We start from the raw sequence: 18,670 nt of genomic DNA on the forward strand, positions 1-18,670 counted from the left end.
TTTTTTTTTTTTTTGTTTTTTTTTTAAATCAATAAACTTTATTGCACATAACAAGAAACCTTTTTATGCACAGTGTCCTAAAGAAAACGCGTCATCGCTGTTACTTCCCATTGACCTTTACACTGGGGTCTATTCACATGTACAGCATCTGCAGCAGATTTGATGCTGTGGTCAATCATTTAGTTACATTGATTTCTGCAGCATCAAATCATGTCAATGGCTCTTCAATTGGGATATTTACCCAGGGAATTATTTTGCTGCCTTTTTTTAGGCTGAGTTCACACCTAGTATTTGGTTTAGTATGTTGTAGCGTGTGGAGTGTGTCTAATACACAATAATTCAGAAGTGTTCTCCAACCTGTGACTCGTCAGCTGTTGCAGAACTACAACTCCCATCATGCCCAGACAACTACTTTCTGTTCATTTGATTCATTATGACAGGGATGGGGAACCTTCAGCCTTCCAGCTGTTGCAAAATTACAATTCCCATCATGCCTGGACAGCCAAAGCTTTAGCTTTGGCTGTCCAGGCATGATGGGAATTGTAGTTTTGCAATAGCTGAAGGGCTGAAGGTTCCCCATCCCTGCGCTATGATGTCGGGAGCTCTGGAACACTTTAAAGGAGAAGTCCAGCAAAAATTTTTATTTAAGTATTGTATTGTCCCTGAAAAGTTATACAAATCACCAACATACACTTATTGAATGCTTATAAAGTATTTTTTTCCCTGCACTTACTACTGCATCAAGGCTTCACTTCCTGGATAACATGGTGATGTCACTTCCTGGATAACATGGTGATGTCACTTCCTGGATAACATGGTGACGTCACTTCCTGGATAACATGGTGATGTCACTTCCTGGATAACATGGTGATGTCACTTCCTGAATAACATGGTGATTTCACTTCCTGGATACCATGGTGATGTCACGACCCGACTCCCAGAGCTGTGCATGCTGTGGCTGCTGGAGAGGATGATGGCAGGGGGACACTGAGGGACACAGGGCACTGGAGGGAAACTGAGCATCCCTCTGCCATCATCCTCTCCAGCAGCCACAGCCCGCACAGCTCTGGGAGTCGGGTCGCAACATCACCATGTTATCCAGGAAGTGACATCACCATGTTATCCAGGAAGTGACATCACCATGTTATCCAGGAAGTGACATCACCATGTTATCCAGGAAGTGAAGCCTTGATGCAGTAGTAAGTGCAGGGAAAAAGCACTTTATAAGCATTTCCCGTAATAAGTGTATATTGGTGATTTGTATAACTTTTGGGGGGTAATACAACACTTTAATAAAAATTTTCGCCGGACTTCTCCTTTAAATCACTTTAAAGTGTACCTGTCATTATAAAAAGCTTTTGACGTTATAGAGACATGTCTAAAGTTTTGATGGGTCTGGGTCTTTGTGTCACATGATGAATCGGGCTCCTGATGTAAGTCTATGGAGGATGACTCCTTTTTCTGACACAGAGCAGTGAGCGGACAGTGCTGCAGCACAGTCCTCTCCAGGCTCATTCTCACAATCACAACGGATCTAAACACTCGAACTTTTTCCATGTCTCTATAACTTCAAAAGTTTTTTTAAACGACAAGTACACTTTAAAAAGGAACTATTAGCAGGCTAGATAAATCTAACCTCCCTTAGCCCCCTTTTGCCTAGGAGACGCCAAGGATGAAGGTTTCTTACCTTCATCCTCGGCACTGTTCCCGTGCAGTTAGTCTTTTACTCCTTGGTTCGGTTAGACCATCAGGAGCACAGCCCACCCCCATAGTGCCAATCCTGCCCATTTTAATGATAATCAATGGAGCGGGCCGGACTCACACTATGAGAGCGGGCAGTGTTCCTAATGGTCTAATTGCGCGGGAATGGCGCCGAGGATTAAGGTAAGACACACACCTTCCTTCTCTGTGTCTCCTGTGGTATAGGGAGCTATCAGCAAGTTAGATTCGTCTAACCTGCTGCTAGTTCTCCTTTAAATCAAGCTGTGTCAGTACAGTAGCGTGAAGAAATAAACAGTTTCGGGGCATGAATAAAGATATTGGGAGTTCTGCATTCCTGTCCATATTACATCAACACAACCACAGAATGTGAGAATGTGCTGAACAGAATGGGGGCCCACCACTTCCAAATGAGTGCAAGGGTATGTTCACATTAAGGCCCCGTTCCCACTGAGGAAAGGTAGCGGAATTCCGCGACGGAATTGTCCGCCGCGGAATGCCGTTAGCCTCCCGCTCATAATGGGAGTCTATGGGAGGCGCGCGCTCCTGCCCTGTCCGCGCTGAAGAATGAACATGTAGTTTTTTTTTTAGCAGTTTTCTTATATTAGTATAAACATTTTTATCTCAGGCAGTGTTTGTTTGTTTTTTCCAGTCAAGTGATTCTTTATCATGTGATTCCAGGATTTCTACTGTAGAATTGAGGGGCAAAAAAACAAAAACGTCAATGTGCATAAAGACTTGAGTTTTTTCTCCTGACCTTTTTACTCTCCTATCCAGGGGCGAATTAACTTGACCATAGGCCCCGGGCTGTTCACCAAGCCTGGGCCCCCCCACCCCACTGTAACTATGGCAACACTAGCGTTCATAGTACAGGATAGATAACGTCATGATGACCTCATTTATGCAAAATTGCGTTCAAAATCAGCAATTTTTTGTAAATCATGGCAGAACTGTACCAAGGAGACAAGTATATGTCTTTTTGGGGCTACCCCCCGAAAAGGACCTATTATAATCCGCTACTGCCTCTATAGAAGTTTGTGGGGTAAAAACGCCAAAAACTAAAAACACTAAAAAACACTAAAAAACTAAAAATTTCCCAAAACCACGAAAGTGCTGAGAAACGCCAAAATGACCCCAAAAAATATAAAATAAAAACCTATAGCAAAACACATCCCTATGGGTATTGAGGGTCATATTTCCCCATAGACTCTCTGCAAACATCTGCCCCTCCCCCCCAAAAAAAACAAACAAAAAAAAAACACAATAGGCCAAATTAGAATTTTTTCTGTGCCATTTTTCAGAAAAAAATCATCAAGTTGGATTCCAGTCTAGATTGCCTCTACATATGACCTGTTCTGCACATCCTAAGAGAGATCTCTCCTGTAATACAGTGCCCCCCCACCTGTAATATAAGACTACTGCTGTCCTGCATGATGGGAGTTGTAGCTTGCAGTGACAGGATGAATCCCCCGGGCCCCCCTGCCCTCCTCCTCTGAGGCCCCCCGGCAGATGGTATAACCGGATTATCGCCATCTGCTGCCGCTTTTGTTCTTGAGCCTCTGATCTCGTCCTCCGCTTTCTGTCCCCTCCCTGGCCCCGTAGCATCAGCCGTTGCTAAGCAACACAGTTCAACGACTCCTGGCAGTTATGGCGACGTCTCACCAGGACTCCGTACTGGCTGCCTCGTGTATCCGCACCCCCGTGCACCCCCGCACCCGAGCACCCCGCACCCTGTACGAGAGGCAGGAGGAGGAGGAGAAGCTGCGGGTCTCCAGGGAGCAGCCGGGCCCGGTGAGAAGCCTCAGTGTGTCTATACGGAGTGGGAGGGGCTTGTGTTATGTCATCTGTCACTAACTTTTTCTTTTTTAACTGATACATTTAGGCTGTGCTCACACTGTGCGTTTTTGTTGCGGTTCTTGTTTTGAATAGTGAACAGTGTGACTGGAGCCTTACAGTAAACTGCACTGATTGGGGTATTGAGCTATGGATATGCCACAACTGTATCATAGACGTAATCCCAGCTGAGACCTGCATCTGTCTACAGAATGTGACTACCTGACCCCACCCTACCTGGCCAAGTGGACTCACACCACCAAATCTAGACACAAATCTGTAGTGTTTCAGTCCTATATAGACATACCCTTAAAGAGGAATAATATTATGGTAATGTTCTGTATATAGTCAGTCCATGGGAGAAGGACAACACACCGATAACTGGGGCCTATACATTGATGTGAAATGAAGGGCACCATGTTGGGAACCAGGTTTGCCATCCGGGACAAGTAACAGGGGTCTATATTCTTATGTGACACAAAATGAAAAAATGATGTCCTATCTTCGGGCTGGGCCATTAATGGAATCAATTGGATTAATTGGCCCAATTTATTTGAAAAATTCAAATTCTCTCAGTACTACTACTCCCAGTACTACTACTACTACTCCCAGTACTACTACCTCTCCCAGTACTGCTACTACCACTCCCGCAACTGCTATTCCCATTACTGCTTCCACTACTTCCACCACTACTACTCACAGCACTGCTGCTACTACTACTCCCACTACTACTACTACTACTACTCACAGCACTGCTACTACTACTCCCACTACTCCCACTACTACTACTCCCAGTACTGCTACTACTACTCCCAGTATTGCTACCACTATTCCCACTACTACTACTCACAGCACTGCTACTACCACTCCCAGTACTGGTACTACTACTCCCAGTTCTTCTACTCCTCCTCCTCCTCCTCCTCTCTGTACTGTTACTACTACTTCCACTACTGCTCCTAGTAGTGATACTTCTACTCCCACTACTACTGCTCCTAGTGATACTACTACTCCCATTACTGCTACTACTATTCCCACTATAACTACTACTACTACTCCCACTAGTTCTACTACTACTCCCACTACAACTACTACTACTTCCACTACTGCTCCTAGTAGTGATACTTTGACTACTGCTGCTCCTAGTGATACTACTACTCCCATTACTGCTACTACTACTCCCACTACTACAACTACTACTACTCCCACTACAACTACTACTACTCCCACAACTACTACTACTTCCACTACTGCTCCTAGTAGTGATACTATTACTCCCATTACTGCTACTACTACTCCCATTACTGCTACTACTATTCCCACTACAACTACTACTACTACTCCCACTAGTTCTACTACTACTCCCACTACTGCTACTACCCGTATCCACTACTACACCCCTCATCTACTATACCTTTAAATCGAGAATTGAGAATATATATTTTTTCAATTTAATTCAAGATTTTATTTTTTGGCCATTTTGCTCCGCCCTACACTACCTATAGGATAGGGCAAAACTATCAGATTGGTGGAGGGGTCCTCACTGATCACGAGAACAGAGGACTCTTGTCCTTCAAGTGAATGAAATAACTATTAATCTTGGAATAAGCCTCCAAGACAGCCCAAGAACGCTGCAGAAACAGCTGGGAATGTCACCAATAACTTCTGTTTTGGGTGGGGTACATAATCCACGTCCCTTGCAGAATCCGTTCACCAATGAAAACAGAGCCTGGTTCACAACATCAGTACAGCCCCACAGGCCCCATTGACTTCAATGGGGTCTTTCAGGTTTTCAGTTGGTGTCCATCATTTTACATCATTAGCATTGCAGTCGGAGTTTTGTTGTATCGTTATTTAAACAGGTTCTCCGCCTCCTATTGAAGTGAATGAGAGTATTTTTTTTTTTTTAACATTAACACTATAGTATAGTACAGTCTGAGGCTGTGCCTTGTTTTATTACATAGCTCTTTTGTGCCTTGTTTTATTACATAGCTCTTTTAGACCTTTGTTCCTTACGCCTCCTATCACATTTGCTGACAGTCACATTGCATGTTTAACAGGACGATCTTGATTCTGATACGGAAAGAGAATCCTGCAAAATCACGGAGAGCAAAGATTGGATCCTGGACATCTGTAGAGTCCATCGCTCAGACAGGGAGTACTACATGCAGCTTGAGAGATTAAAAAATGCCCATGTCGTCCACATGGAGCAATTGGAGAAGATGTATGACAATAAACTGAACCTGCATGGAGTCCAGGACACACCAGCAGCGGCAAAGAGGGATTATTGGCAAGTAGATTAAGTCACTAGTAGTGTGAGGGGATTTACAGCATGTGAGAGGATGACAGTGTGAGCAGTGGCCCAGCCCTGCTTATTCCCTATATCACTGGATCCTCCAGCAGGGCCTTGGTGAGGCCTAAGGGGGTTATCCAGCGAAATAATTTTTCTTTCAGATTTGTAATTTACTTTTATTTAAAAATCTCCAGTCTTCCCATATTTGTCAGCTGCTGTATGTTCTGCAGGAAGTGGTGTATTCTCTCCAGTCTGACACAGTGCTCTCTGCTGCCACCTCTGTCCAAAACGGGAACTGTCCAGAGCAGCAGCGAATCCCCATAGAAACCCTGTCTTGCTCTGGACAGTTCCTGTCTCGGACAGAGGTGGCAACAGAGAGCACTGTGCCAGACTGAAAAGACAACAGCGGGGTTCTCAGCAGACGGACCACAACCGATCCACACTTCTGACATATCGGCATGAAGTTTTTAAAAACGGTAGTTACACTTTAAGGCAGGGGTGGGGAACCTTTTCCATGTCGAGGGCCGGTCGGGCCTTAATAAAATCATTCGAGGGCCGCACTCAATGTTATACCGTGCGCGGCAGTTAGTAGCGGGGGTTTGCAGCACCCGAACAAGGCAAAGTATTGTTCCCCTAATGCCCCTGCTATTGTAGTTAACCCTCTGTGATGCCCCTTGTACCTGATTTGAATCCTTAGTGATGCCCCTGGTAGCCTAGTTAACCCCCCTGTCATGTCCCTGGTGGCCTAGTTAACTCCTCAGTCATGTCCCTGGTGGCCTAGTTAACCCCTCAGTCATGTCCCTGGTAGCCTAGTTAACTCCTCAGTCATGTCCCTGGTGGCCTAGTTAACTCCTCAGTCATGTCCCTGGTAGCCTAGTTAACTCCTCAGTCATGTCCCTCGTGGCCTAGTTACCCCCCCCCAGTCATGTCCCTGGTAGCCTAGTTAACTCCTCAGTCATGTCCCTGGTGGCCTAGTTAGCTCCTCAGTCATGTCCCTGGCAGCCTAGTTAACCCCTCAGTCACGTCCCTGGTAGCCTAGTTAACTCCTCAGTCATGTCCCTGGTGGCCTAGTTAACTCCTCAGTCATGTCCCTGGTGGCCTAGTTAACTCCTCAGTCATGTCCCTGGTGGCCTAGTTAACTCCTCAGTCATGTCCCTGGTGGCCTAGTTAACCCCTCAGTCATGTCCCTGGTGGCCTAGTTAACCCCCCCAGTCATGTCCCTGGTAGCCTAGTTAACCCCCCAGTCATGTCCCTGGTGGCCTAGTTAACCCCCCAGTCATGTCCCTTGTGGCCTAGTTAACCCCCCAGTCATGTCCCTGGTAGCCTAGTTAACCCCCAGTGTCTGCCCCAAATGAAAAAAATAAACATCCCACTCACCTTTCCTCCGCTCCCACGCTGTCCAGGTCCTCTTCTCCCTCCTCTCTTCTGTGCCGGTCTTCTCCTGCAGGCGGCGCGCGATGAAATGACGTCATCGTGCGCGGCCCGCAGGAGTCAGAAGACGTGCGCCGCGCTGGTGAGGCAGGAGCCGGCATACAACACAACTTCCTGTGTCTGTGCCAGCTCCTGCCTCACCAGCGCCGCGCACGTCACAGGAGGGCAGGAGACAGAAGATGTGCACCGCTCTGAGGGGAAGGAGCCGGCATTCACAGCATCCTCCTGGCAGCTGTCACAGACACAGGAGGATGCCGTGTGTGTCGGCTCCTTCTCCTCCAGAGCGGCGCATGTCACAGGGGAGCCGCGGGCCACATCCGGAGGTGTCAGGGGCCGGACGCGGCCCGCGGGCCGGAGGTTCCCCACCCCTGCTTTAAGGTATAATGCTAGGGGTTTCTCCATTTTGACACCTTTTTTTTAAAGTGTACCTGTCACTACAAATAACTTTTGACGTGTCATCAGATCTCACTTCTGAGAGCCGCTCCGATCAGAAGCTATAGCTGTAGCAGCAACACGATCCTCTCCTTGACCGGCCGCTCATTCCATCAATAATAGTCAATGTAAGTCTATGAGAAAATATCGACGAAATAAGCGGCTGTCCGGGGAGTGGATCACAGTGCTACAGTCTCTCCACTGCTATATTTTCTGGTCAGAGTGGGTCTCTGCCATAAAGTGCCAAAGATTTGTAATTTACTTCTATGAAAAAATCTCAAGCCTTCCAGTACTTATCAGCTGCTGTATGCCCAGCAGGAAGTTGTATTATTTCCAGTCTGGAGAGCAGGAGAGGTTTTCTATGGTGATTTGCTGCTGCTCTGGACAGTTCCTGAGATGGACAGTGGAGGCAACAGAGAGCACTGTGTCAGACAGGAAAGAAAACACCACTTCCTGTAGGATACACAGCAGCTGATAAGTACTGGAAGACTTAAGATTTTTTAATAGAAGTGAATTACAAATCTCTGGCACTTTATGGCACCAGTTGATTTTAAAAAAGAAAAAAAAAATTGGTGAACAACGCCTTTAACATGTCAAAAGTTATTTGTAGTGACAGTGCCCATTTAAAGTTCCTTAAATCATGAGAGATTCTTTAGGTTATAGAGTTTGGCCGCGGTGTATGAGCACACTTGGTTAAGAGCAGCTCTATAGACACTGATATTTTATATCATATGGTATTTCTTTTGTCCATCGGTAGGTTTTCAGTTATGTGACACCTATGTTCTGCATTTCTTATATAATTTCCTAATTTATAGGTCAGCCTGGGAGCAGAAGTCTTTACAACCCACTGAATGTGAATGCTGCTTTCTAAAGCACAATGTCAGCTCCTCTGGCTTATCAGTGTCTTCCGTGGACGAACCGTCTGATGGGGAGGATGACAGTGACGCAAGTGATTCTGTATCTGTCACTGAAAAAATCGGTCACATGTGGAATGAATTTACGGTTGAAGATTATATCAAGAAGTCAGATTTTGGAAAATGTAAGTCTAACAAAAGCCAATGTAAAGAATGGTCGCACAGAGTGACTATCCCACAACCATTTGAGATGACCATTAGGGAGTCCAAGAAAAAGGAGATGAATGTCAAGTCCAAGTCGGAAATAGAGATGGAGAACAATTTGTTGAAGAAGAGACTGGAAGAAGAAGCAGAATGTCAAAAGAAATTTCGAGCAAACCCCGTGCCCGCGTCGGTGTATCTCCCTTTGTACGATGAGATAGTGAAAAGAAATGAGGAAAGACGGGATTTCGTAAAAGAGAGAAGCAAGGAGATACTTCTAGCATCTCAGAAACCGTTCATGTTTACTGAGCGAGAAGAGCGCAAGAAACAAGAAAGGAAGAAACGTAATGATATCCCGGAATCAGTCCCCAGCCTTACACATTTCAGAGCAAAGCCAGTTCCCAAATCTATATATGGGACCTCTGCTAATGAAAGGCTGAAAGAAGAAGAACTCTATAGGGAGATAAGGATTCATATGAGATCTGAAGAACTTCTGCGCAGCTCCTCCTATCCTACCAGCACATTGGCCTGTACCAATAGCTCAAAAAGTGAAAAAGCAAGGTGCCAAGAAGCCAAAAAGCAACAAAGTCATAGGCCAAAAATCAATACGCAGATACCGAACTTTAAAATTCTACATGAAAATCACCAGAAACACCTCTTAAAAAATAAAGATACCAAACATGTAACCATTTGTGAACCCTTTAATTTACGTACCTCCAATATTCAATCGCACAAGGGCAAAATCCTGAAGGACATTGAAACAGATGAAGAAAAGCTCAAGGAGACTCGTTGGCCTTATAAATCTCCAAGGAACCAGTCATGGAAAAGCTTAGGAGAATTATCGCCACGTGAAGAGGCTCCAGTTGTGTCTCCAAGATCCACTGAGTCATCTAAATGGAGGGAGCTGTCTATTAGGTAACCGTAGTGGACACGTTCCCATGTTATACCTAAGAGATGCATTGAATCTGTAAATAGGATTGGTAGAGATTTGGTAGGATACCTTGCTCCAAATGGGATCCAATCATTGTCTATTAAGCTAGGCCAGGGATGAGGAACCTTCGGCCCTCCAGCTGTTGCAAAACTACGAAAACATGATGAGAATTGTAGTTGTGCAACAGCTGGAGGGCCGAAGGTTCCCCATCCCTGAGCTAGGCTATCTTCATAGCACATTTGTTGTATGTGTTGGGAAATCTCCCAGCTTATATAGTAAATGTACCCATAGACCCCATCACCCAACAAAGACCAACAAAGTGTCATTTTGGCCTCTGGGTCATATCCATCTTGGTTTCTGTTTTTTGCTGGATAGAATAGTGAAGACCTCTGTGCTATTCCATAAACCAGGATTCAGTGACAAAAAAAACATACTGTGTAGCTTGTTTTTTCTTAATCCTGGTTCATGGAATAGCACAGAGGTCTGCACTATTCTACCCAGCAAAAGAACAGAAACCATATTTTTTTTTTTAAACATGGGTGTCTATATACGATAGATGTCTAAGTGGCATCTCTCATAGGGATAAGTCATATGCTGAGAAGTCTCCCAATTTGTATCTCCACCAAGCACTAAAAAATTGTTGGGCAAAGAAGCTAAGCCCAGTGGTGGATCCAAATCTAACAGCTATTCCCGAAGCTCAGATTCCATGCATCCTTAGAAAAAGACTTCCTCACTCCTCTCCCTATAGATTAGTTATAGGTTAGGGAAAAAGGATCTCCACCCCTTTTAGATTCCTCTCCCTTGTGGCCCTAGCAGAACCCAACCTTAGATATTACATCAGTTTTCGGCCCATTTGTGTTCCCACCCAGGAAATCTATTGAAGAGAAATTAAAACAGGAAGAAGAGGAGAAAAAGAAACAAACAAGAAGGAGGGAGAGAGAGAAAACACTGAAGAAACATATAAGTAGGAAAGCTAGAGCTATTCACCCAGACCCAGCCTTAAGGTCACATAGTAAATTAAAGGAATTGAGGTAATAATCCCTAGACCGGGTACATAATGTATTCCAATGCTTTTAGACTATGCTGGTACCTGGGAAGCTAAGAAATAGTGATAAATAACCCCTGCTTTTGGTTTTATGAAAAGTCTTATCATTAAATAGAGTTCTGCAATTGTCTATCGCTCTTTGTTAATATGCACACATTTGTAACCAGTCTTATAGTGCAAAAAATGAAGCAACTTTGCAAACAGTCTTGGTACTAACATTTAATACTGTATTGTTTCTATAGGTTCTATGCAGTACTGTGCATCCCCATGGTAACAGACTACATTTAAACCCTGTGTAGTCGGATTCTGCAGTCATAGGGGGAATTTATCATTGTTACACAGATTATTTTGTGTACATTTGAAGAGAGGGATGAGCACCATTTTGGTAAACTTGGGGCAAGTATACGTGATATAAAACAATGTGGAAAATTGCTTCAAATACACAAACAATGATAAATTCCCCCATAGTCTTTGCCGTCTTTCCTCCACGTCTTGGTCACCTTCCGATTGTATCTTGGCAAAATTAGTATATAGATGAGAGTTAGTACAAGATCAGACTACACAGGTATTTATGGAGTGTTTAACAATACAAAACGCATTGGAGCTGAAGTCTCACAATAGACTTTTTATTATGTCGAGACCTGTTAAAGTTGCTTTGTTTTACCTTTTAGCTGCATTCGTAGACTAGTACTTTTTTTTTCTTTTTTTTTAAATCTCTGCTTAAAGTATTGTTTATATCTACAGCAGGGATGGGGAACCTGTAGCCCTCCAGCTGACGCAAAACTACGATCCTCCTCATCATGCCTGGACAGCTAATGTTGTTTACACGGAGCGATAATTCGCCCAATTGATCGTTTAACAATTTTGAAGCAACAATTTGGTTTTTATAACGATCAGCGTTTAGACGGAGAAAAATCGTTAGAAAAATCGTTATTGCGATCGTTTTTAAGATCGCTTAAGCCCATCTTTCACATAGGGTGAATCGTTGAAAGACTGTTTACACGAAGCGATCGGCAAATTTTTAGCGAACGACCAATGAAGATTGAGAACATTCTGAAAGACCAAAATGAACGATTTCTCGCTCGTCGCTTGATCGTTTGCTGTGACGGAACAGCCGGTCTCTGCAAAGTTCATCCCGGCCAGTACTGCAGTACCGTCCGGATGATCTTTCCGGCCGCAGTGTTCTGATGTGGGCGCATCAGCGCGTGCCCGCATCAGAACTTCACACAGCACACAATGAGCCACAGCCGCACGCTTCATTGTGTGAACTGACACAATATGTCAGGGATCCTGGCCGAAGCTTATACTATGTGTATACGCTCCGGCCAGGATCCCATAGCCAATGGCAACAATGGCCATACTTTTACGTGGTGTGAACATAGCCTTATACTGTACACCATTCTATGTAATAGTGGACTCTGCGTCACAACATCACTGTACAGTAGATAAATGTAAACCATTTACTCAAAAGGAGGAAAAAAATGACTTCCTCAGCTCCCCCCAAGTGTTTGGGTAGGTTAACAATAGATACCTGGAGCTTTCCCGATACTTATGGTTAATGGACACAGTGAAAAGAGCCAAAGCTTAAAGGAGTAGTTTATAAAAAAAAAAATCTTTTAAATCAATTGGTGCCAAAAAGTGCCAGATATTTTTAATTTACTTCTATTAAAAAAAAAATCTTAAGTCTTCCAGTACTTATTAGCTGCTGTATGTCCTGCAGGAAGTGGTGTATTCTAAACAGTCTGGAGAGCAGGAGAGATTTTCTATGGGCACAGTTCCTGACATGGACAGAGGTGGCAACAGAGAGCACTGTCAGACTGGAAAGAATACACTACTTGCTGCAGGACATACAGCAGCTGATAAGTACTGGAAATAGAAGTAAATTACAAATCTGTGCCACTTGCTGGGACCTTGCTGAAAGAAACATTTACATCTACATTGATATGATATGTAACAAACTCTCAGGACAGGACAGATTTTAGATGATATATAGATGATAACCTGGCCTGGATACATTGTAGCCTCCTCCTTTGTGATCAGGACCAAATCTGGACATAAACTAAAAGTTTATTATTCAGTGAATTATTTTGTGCTACAGAAAAACGATAGTAAATTCAGATTCAGCAAATTAAATTCCATAAATCAGAGAGAACCTCGCATTTCCTTTTTTATGTGATTTCATTGTGCATTGGGGAACCACAATCGTACAGAAAAGAGTCATTCCAGAAAAGAGTGCATAGCTGTTGTCTAACAGACCAGGCATGGGCAGCCATCCGGACAGCTTTATGTTGTGTTCCCATCATGACCTCGGTGGCTTCTGCTCTGTATTTTTTCAGCGTGCGAGGAGGCAGGAGGCAGCAGAGTATTACAGTCTCACTGTTATTTCTACATAGAACTCAATGAAAACTATGATATATATATATATATATATATATATATATATATATATATACAAAGCTTTGCTATCTTTACATTTATGCAACAGGAAAAGTGAAAAACGGAGGGCAAGAGAATACATGGAAGAACTGAATGCGATGAAAGAAAGGGTCTCCAAGACACCACTCTTACTGGAGAGGACCACCCAGGTTTGTACATTCTAGTGTTACTTGTCATCCTAAGAAAAGCAAAAAGAAGTCATTATACTAAATTTGTTGCACCTTGCTTGCCATTGTTTTTTTTTGTTTTTGTTTTTTCAAAAAAACCAACAGCCTGGTGTATTTCACTGGCATGGACTGCACCCACAGGTGGTAAGGCTTGAGTTTGCGAAGTTGCTGGGGTACTTTTTATCTTCTATTTTTTGTTAAACCGGTGATTTATACAATCTGGCAACTGGTACCCCCGCGGGACCGTCCTCGGGACCACTGCAGGGCTCTGGGATCTCCGGCACTAAAACATCATAACCTGGCTGACGTACCAGCTGCTAAGCCAATCAGTGACTGGAGCAGCGTCCCGTTACAGTCACTGACTGGCTGAGCTGCCATGAAATTTCTTTGTTCACGACATGTTTCATCCTCATCATTGTCATCAGGGGGTATTTTTATATAGCGTGACAAAAAAAAATAATCAGGCATTCGAACAACACTGAGGAAGATTTATCAATCATGGTGTAAAGTGAAACGGGCTCAGTTGCCCCTGGCAACCAATCAGATTCCACCTTTCATTCCTCACAGACTCTTTGGAAAATGAAAGGTGGAATCTGATTGGTTGCTAGGGGCGACTGAGCCAGTTTCACTTTACACCATGTTTGATAAATCTCCCCCTATGTCTTTGTGCAAACTTAGATTAAAATAGTATGAACTCATCTTCTCTAAAGACAATCTATTCCTCCTCAAATAGCTGTACCAAGGCTTTGATTTATAGATTTAGATATTTTTCATGAATTTCAAACATTGTATTGAACACTTCTTTTATATTACAGAAGAATGCCCGTCTGTGGGCCGAGAAGCATTACTCTAACATGCTCAGAGATCTCGGTTTATCTGATGATTTTGTGTCAGTGAAAGGGCAGACTGCGGCTCTATGGGGCCCGAAGCCTACGAAGGAGGACACATTCAACTTAGATGATGAAGAAAGGTAATTCCTGGTAGGGCTTATAACCAAGGCGGAGCGCCGAGGATACAGTTACTATACTACAGGGCAATGTTTCCTTAGGAGAATAAAGGCATATATATAAGGCATATTAAATATATGCCCTGTTGTTTCTGTTGGATTTACAGAGGTGTAGAGGACCTATGTACTACAGCTACAGCTCAGTTTAATATGGCTATGTGCATGACCCTTTATTTATACATTGTAACTTACGAAGAATATAGTATTCAAATAGGAAATGTTCAATATGGCATTTATTCGTTGTTCTCTACCTGTAATTATACATTCTGCACATCTTAAAGTATGACTGTCATTTAAAAAACTTTTCACATGTCACACAGACATAGAATGAGAAAGTCAAACAACATCCAGGAGTATTAGGTATTCAAGTACATATAAGTTACATTGCTTATATCTACTTGGATGCCTAGTAAAGATTTGAAGCTCTGGACACTCATAAATGCTGTTGGGCTTTTTCACTGTATGTATTACGGAGCCTTCTATTAGGATTGTTGGCTTTCTGATGTGCATCCATTATTTAAATGCCAGTACAGACTTTGGCTAAGTTCACGCTACGTTGTTTTATAGAAAAGAACGGATGCTAACATTATAAACATGCCTGTTTTTTCCGGACGCTGTTTGCCAAACAGCGCCTGGAAACAATAGCTGCTCACACATTGTAAAGAACGGTCAGCAGCCGTACTTTACATTGTAGTCATTGGTTAATTGAATTGCGGGCACACCTAGCGGAGCCCACAATTCAATTTTAAAAAATATATATAACAAATAAAGATACAGCAGTATCGGCTACAGGAATGTGCCGAACACCGTTCGGCAGTATAACACAGTCCGTTGCTATGCAGTGGACGTTGTTATGCATAGTGTGAACATAACTAAATTGCTGGTCCAACAAAATAAAGGCTATGTCACACAGACATGCCAAAAATGGTTTTAAATGGTCAGGATCTTAGTGCTATGACCTCACCGATCGGATATAGCGGGAAAACCGCACAGCGGCATGCTTTACTCCTGCATAACACTTAATCCAGCTAATTGCAAGAGATGTATAATGGAGCCAATCTCCTGCAACCAGATGAATTGAGCACCAAGCCAGGGGATGAAGCGCATGGCCACACTCTCCTATTGGGTATATCTAAAGATCGGTGGATATCCCAGCACTGAGACCATGACCGATCAAAACTTTTTATATATCTACATGACACATCAAATGTTTTTAAATGACAGTAACTCTGTAAAGCCTTCCTGTAGAGCTGTTAAATTAGAAAAGTGTATAAGTAGAATGTATAAAAGCTCTCTATACAAAGCATATATTGTGTGGTCAGGGCCCCTTAATTTGTGAAAATCTTTTGTTTCTTTATCTATAAAGGAGCTCTGAAGGAACATTGGAAGTAGAGGATTTACAAGAAGACCAAGAAGCTGATGAGATCCAGAGAAATCAGTCTGAGGATGAGAAATATGGAGAGTACAGTTCTGATGAAGATCACATTGAAGAGGAGGTGTAGTCAGGTACCTCTTACCTGGTACAGTACCGGTTACTCGATTATGTTGTGTATCATCTCTCCATAAACATTTCATCTAGATAATTACTATAAGAAGCCACAAGCCTCAATGCAACAGCTATAAGGCAGGACTAAAACACAAAGGCATTTAGTCTTCAGGAGATCCACATTTTCATTTATCATTCAGTTTCCATCTGGTACTTGTCTTCTAACCATTTCAAGCATGGCAGCATAGTATCATACTCAAAACATTCCCAGAATATTCTCAGAAAGATCGCTCGTCCTTCGCCCCGGTATCATGTATGGCCAGTTCCAGCAGCATTATGTGGTTGATGACCAGCACCAAGATATAACATTGAATCGAATCAATATAATTTATAAGTGTATAGAAAGATCCTGATACAATATCGTTTTAGAAATAAATGCACATTACATTTCCTTTAACTTTTTTCTTACATTTTTATCAAATATCATAAAACATATTCATTCTGCGGCCTAAGCCTAAATACTATGGAATATAGCCATACGCCGTACAGAATGTTTTGGAAGTAGGAACCTTCTGCCTGAATGTGGATATTCCTTTTTTTTTTTTAGAAGAGTCTCTTGACAATCATTTGGTCCCAGACATGTTTGCATTCAGTTATTGTAGATTTACCTACCACATCTGCTGGTAGTTTTTTCTGATCTACTACTCTTTCAGTAAAGTAATATTTTCTCATGTTGCTTCTGATCTTACCCTTAACTAACCTCAGATCATGCCCCCTTATTCATTCAGTTTCTTATTAAAAACACTTCCCTCTTGAACCTTATTTACTTCTTTATCATACTTAAAGGTTTTCATTATGTTCCTTTATCATACTTAAAGGTTTTCAATCCTGAAGTCGTTCCTGAAAGATTTTATGCTTCAGACCGTCCACCATTTTTGTGTTGGGTCTTTTTGATCAAGACACCATCTTTATAACCGCTTTGTGATGTGACCAATAGACAAAGGTCTTAAACTCCTCAATTCGTCAACATTTTCTGATAGGTAATTTGTAGACAGGTTTTCAGATAACCCAGATTGGACATTTGACAGCTGTCCTTCATGCATATCAGCTCCACCAATAAGACATGTTGTTTTAATAAGGAAAGTGAGATTATCAGATGACAGCTCTTTTCTCCACCAACAGATTTAAGGGGACAGTCAGGCTTTATCGATATAAAGCAGGTTGACATATTTGAATACTTACGGTATGGCCAGTGGGATATGTAGATACACTACTGGTTTTATCCTTTTTTTAATCAATGTTCAGAAAATGAGAAAATTACATTTATTTTCATTTTATTTTTGTAATAACTTATTCTTTTAAATGTATAATATAGAACATAATAGAATATATTTGATTATTACTTTATAAACAGGTAAATATTTGCATCAAATAAATATATTTTCTAGAATATATTCGTCTGCTTTGTCTTTATTATTACTCTTTGCAGCTGCTCAAAAGCTGCTCATATTTCAACCTTTCCACAAATTTCATGTCTACAAAAAGTTTTAGTAGTTTTTTAGGAAATCTACTTTGTACACGACACTGTGCCTTTAAATAACTTGGAAGATTCCTGAAAATTCATGGCTTTAGAAGCTTCTGATTGAGTAATTGACCTAATTTTAGTTTTTTAGGTGAAGCTGTTGTAGGATTTTAAGGCATACTTGACAATTTACATGACATCATTGGAAAATCAAAATAATTTGGCCAAGACATCACAAAAAGAATTTCCACTTTCACTAGTCTGTTACATCCTCGGGAACGATTTCCATAACACCATGAGGCTATGTTCTCACTACGTAAAATTCATAATAATCATGGCTGTTGTTGCCGATTTGTAACAACGGCCGTGATTACTACGGAACTTACGTAGTGCTGCCTTCTATGGAATCTCGGACGGAGGGTATACACATACTGTAGTATACACTCTGGCCGGGATCCCTGTCAGTTTTCTGTGTCCGCTATTCATTGAATTGCGTCCGCAGGAGACATTTCAGCGCACACAATGGAGCGTGCGGCTCCGGCCGCATGCTCAATTGTGTGCAGCGGCGAATTGGGATGCGGGCGCACAATGATGCATTCAATTCATCAGAAATAAAGATCATCCGGATGGTATTGCAGTACCGTCCGAGGTGATCTTCTCTGACACCGGACGTTCCATGACTTAACCGGGTCACAGAACAGCCGGTGTCTTACGCCATGTGAACATGGCCTGATACCACATAGCCATCACACTGTTCAGAAAGGAAAAGCATTTTGTCTATTAGAGAACATACTTTTGCAGCTGCAAATTTAACCCAAATCCTTCTTTTTTTGAGAAATGTCCATTGGTCTAATGAAACAAAGAATAGAGTGTTTGCCTATAAGGACCATGGTTATATATTGAGGACAAAGGGGAGACCTGCATATCAAAGAAAACCATCTCATGTCTGAAGCACAGGTGGTAACATGATGTTGTGGGGGGTGGTAACATCACGTTGTATGGAACTTTGCTGCAGGAGGGATTGGTGAACTTCAAAAAGTAAATGGCATTATAAGGGAGGAAAGTTATTTGGGGATATTGAAGCAACATCTCAAGACATCGGCCAAAAAGTTAGGTACAAATCAATGCACATATTATCCAAATCTAACAATATAATGCTCATTGATAGTAGATTAGACTGTGAAGCAGACTTAATTTATTCTGAGGCACCAGAAACATGCTAATACATCTAAAAAAAGCTGTATTTAAGGAACCATCTATACACTGTTGTCCTTAAGTAACGTATGTATTGTGAATGTCACACAAATCATCATAAAT

General features: G+C 42.4%; 1 protein-coding gene across 4 annotated transcripts; it reads left to right on the forward strand.

Moving 5' to 3' along the window:
- Positions 1-3,331: 3,331 nt before the first annotated feature.
- On the forward strand, positions 3,332-17,241 carry FAM161A (FAM161 centrosomal protein A). 4 transcript variants are annotated; one of them, XM_069955048.1, is made up of 8 exons: positions 3,332-3,510; positions 3,602-3,730; positions 5,610-5,839; positions 8,521-9,675; positions 10,561-10,722; positions 13,222-13,321; positions 14,155-14,309; positions 15,712-17,241. In XM_069955048.1, the coding sequence occupies exons 1-8, from the start codon at positions 3,367-3,369 to the stop codon at positions 15,845-15,847; spliced, it is 2,211 nt and encodes a 736-aa protein (XP_069811149.1). In that variant the 5' UTR covers positions 3,332-3,366; the 3' UTR covers positions 15,848-17,241. The 4 variants fall into 4 exon arrangements, with proteins under 4 accessions (XP_069811149.1, XP_069811152.1, XP_069811150.1 ...); XM_069955051.1 differs by lacking the exon at positions 10,561-10,722; XM_069955049.1 differs by lacking the exon at positions 3,602-3,730.
- The last annotated feature ends 1,429 nt before the right edge of the window (positions 17,242-18,670 follow it).

The sequence above is a fragment of the Dendropsophus ebraccatus genome, chromosome 15 (assembly GCF_027789765.1).
Source record: "Dendropsophus ebraccatus isolate aDenEbr1 chromosome 15, aDenEbr1.pat, whole genome shotgun sequence".
Lineage (NCBI taxonomy): Eukaryota > Metazoa > Chordata > Amphibia > Anura > Hylidae > Dendropsophus > Dendropsophus ebraccatus.

Excerpts from the sequence above, each read along its gene's own strand:
- FAM161A (XM_069955048.1), top strand. The coding sequence starts at position 3,367 with ATGGCGACGTCTCACCAGGACTCCGTACTGGCTGCCTCGTGTATCCGC. Across the intron at positions 3,511-3,601 it reads CCAGGGAGCAGCCGGGCCCG|GCTGTGCTCACACTGTGCGT; the intron begins GTGAGAAGCCTC and ends TGATACATTTAG. Across the intron at positions 13,322-14,154 it reads TACTGGAGAGGACCACCCAG|AAGAATGCCCGTCTGTGGGC; the intron begins GTTTGTACATTC and ends TTTATATTACAG.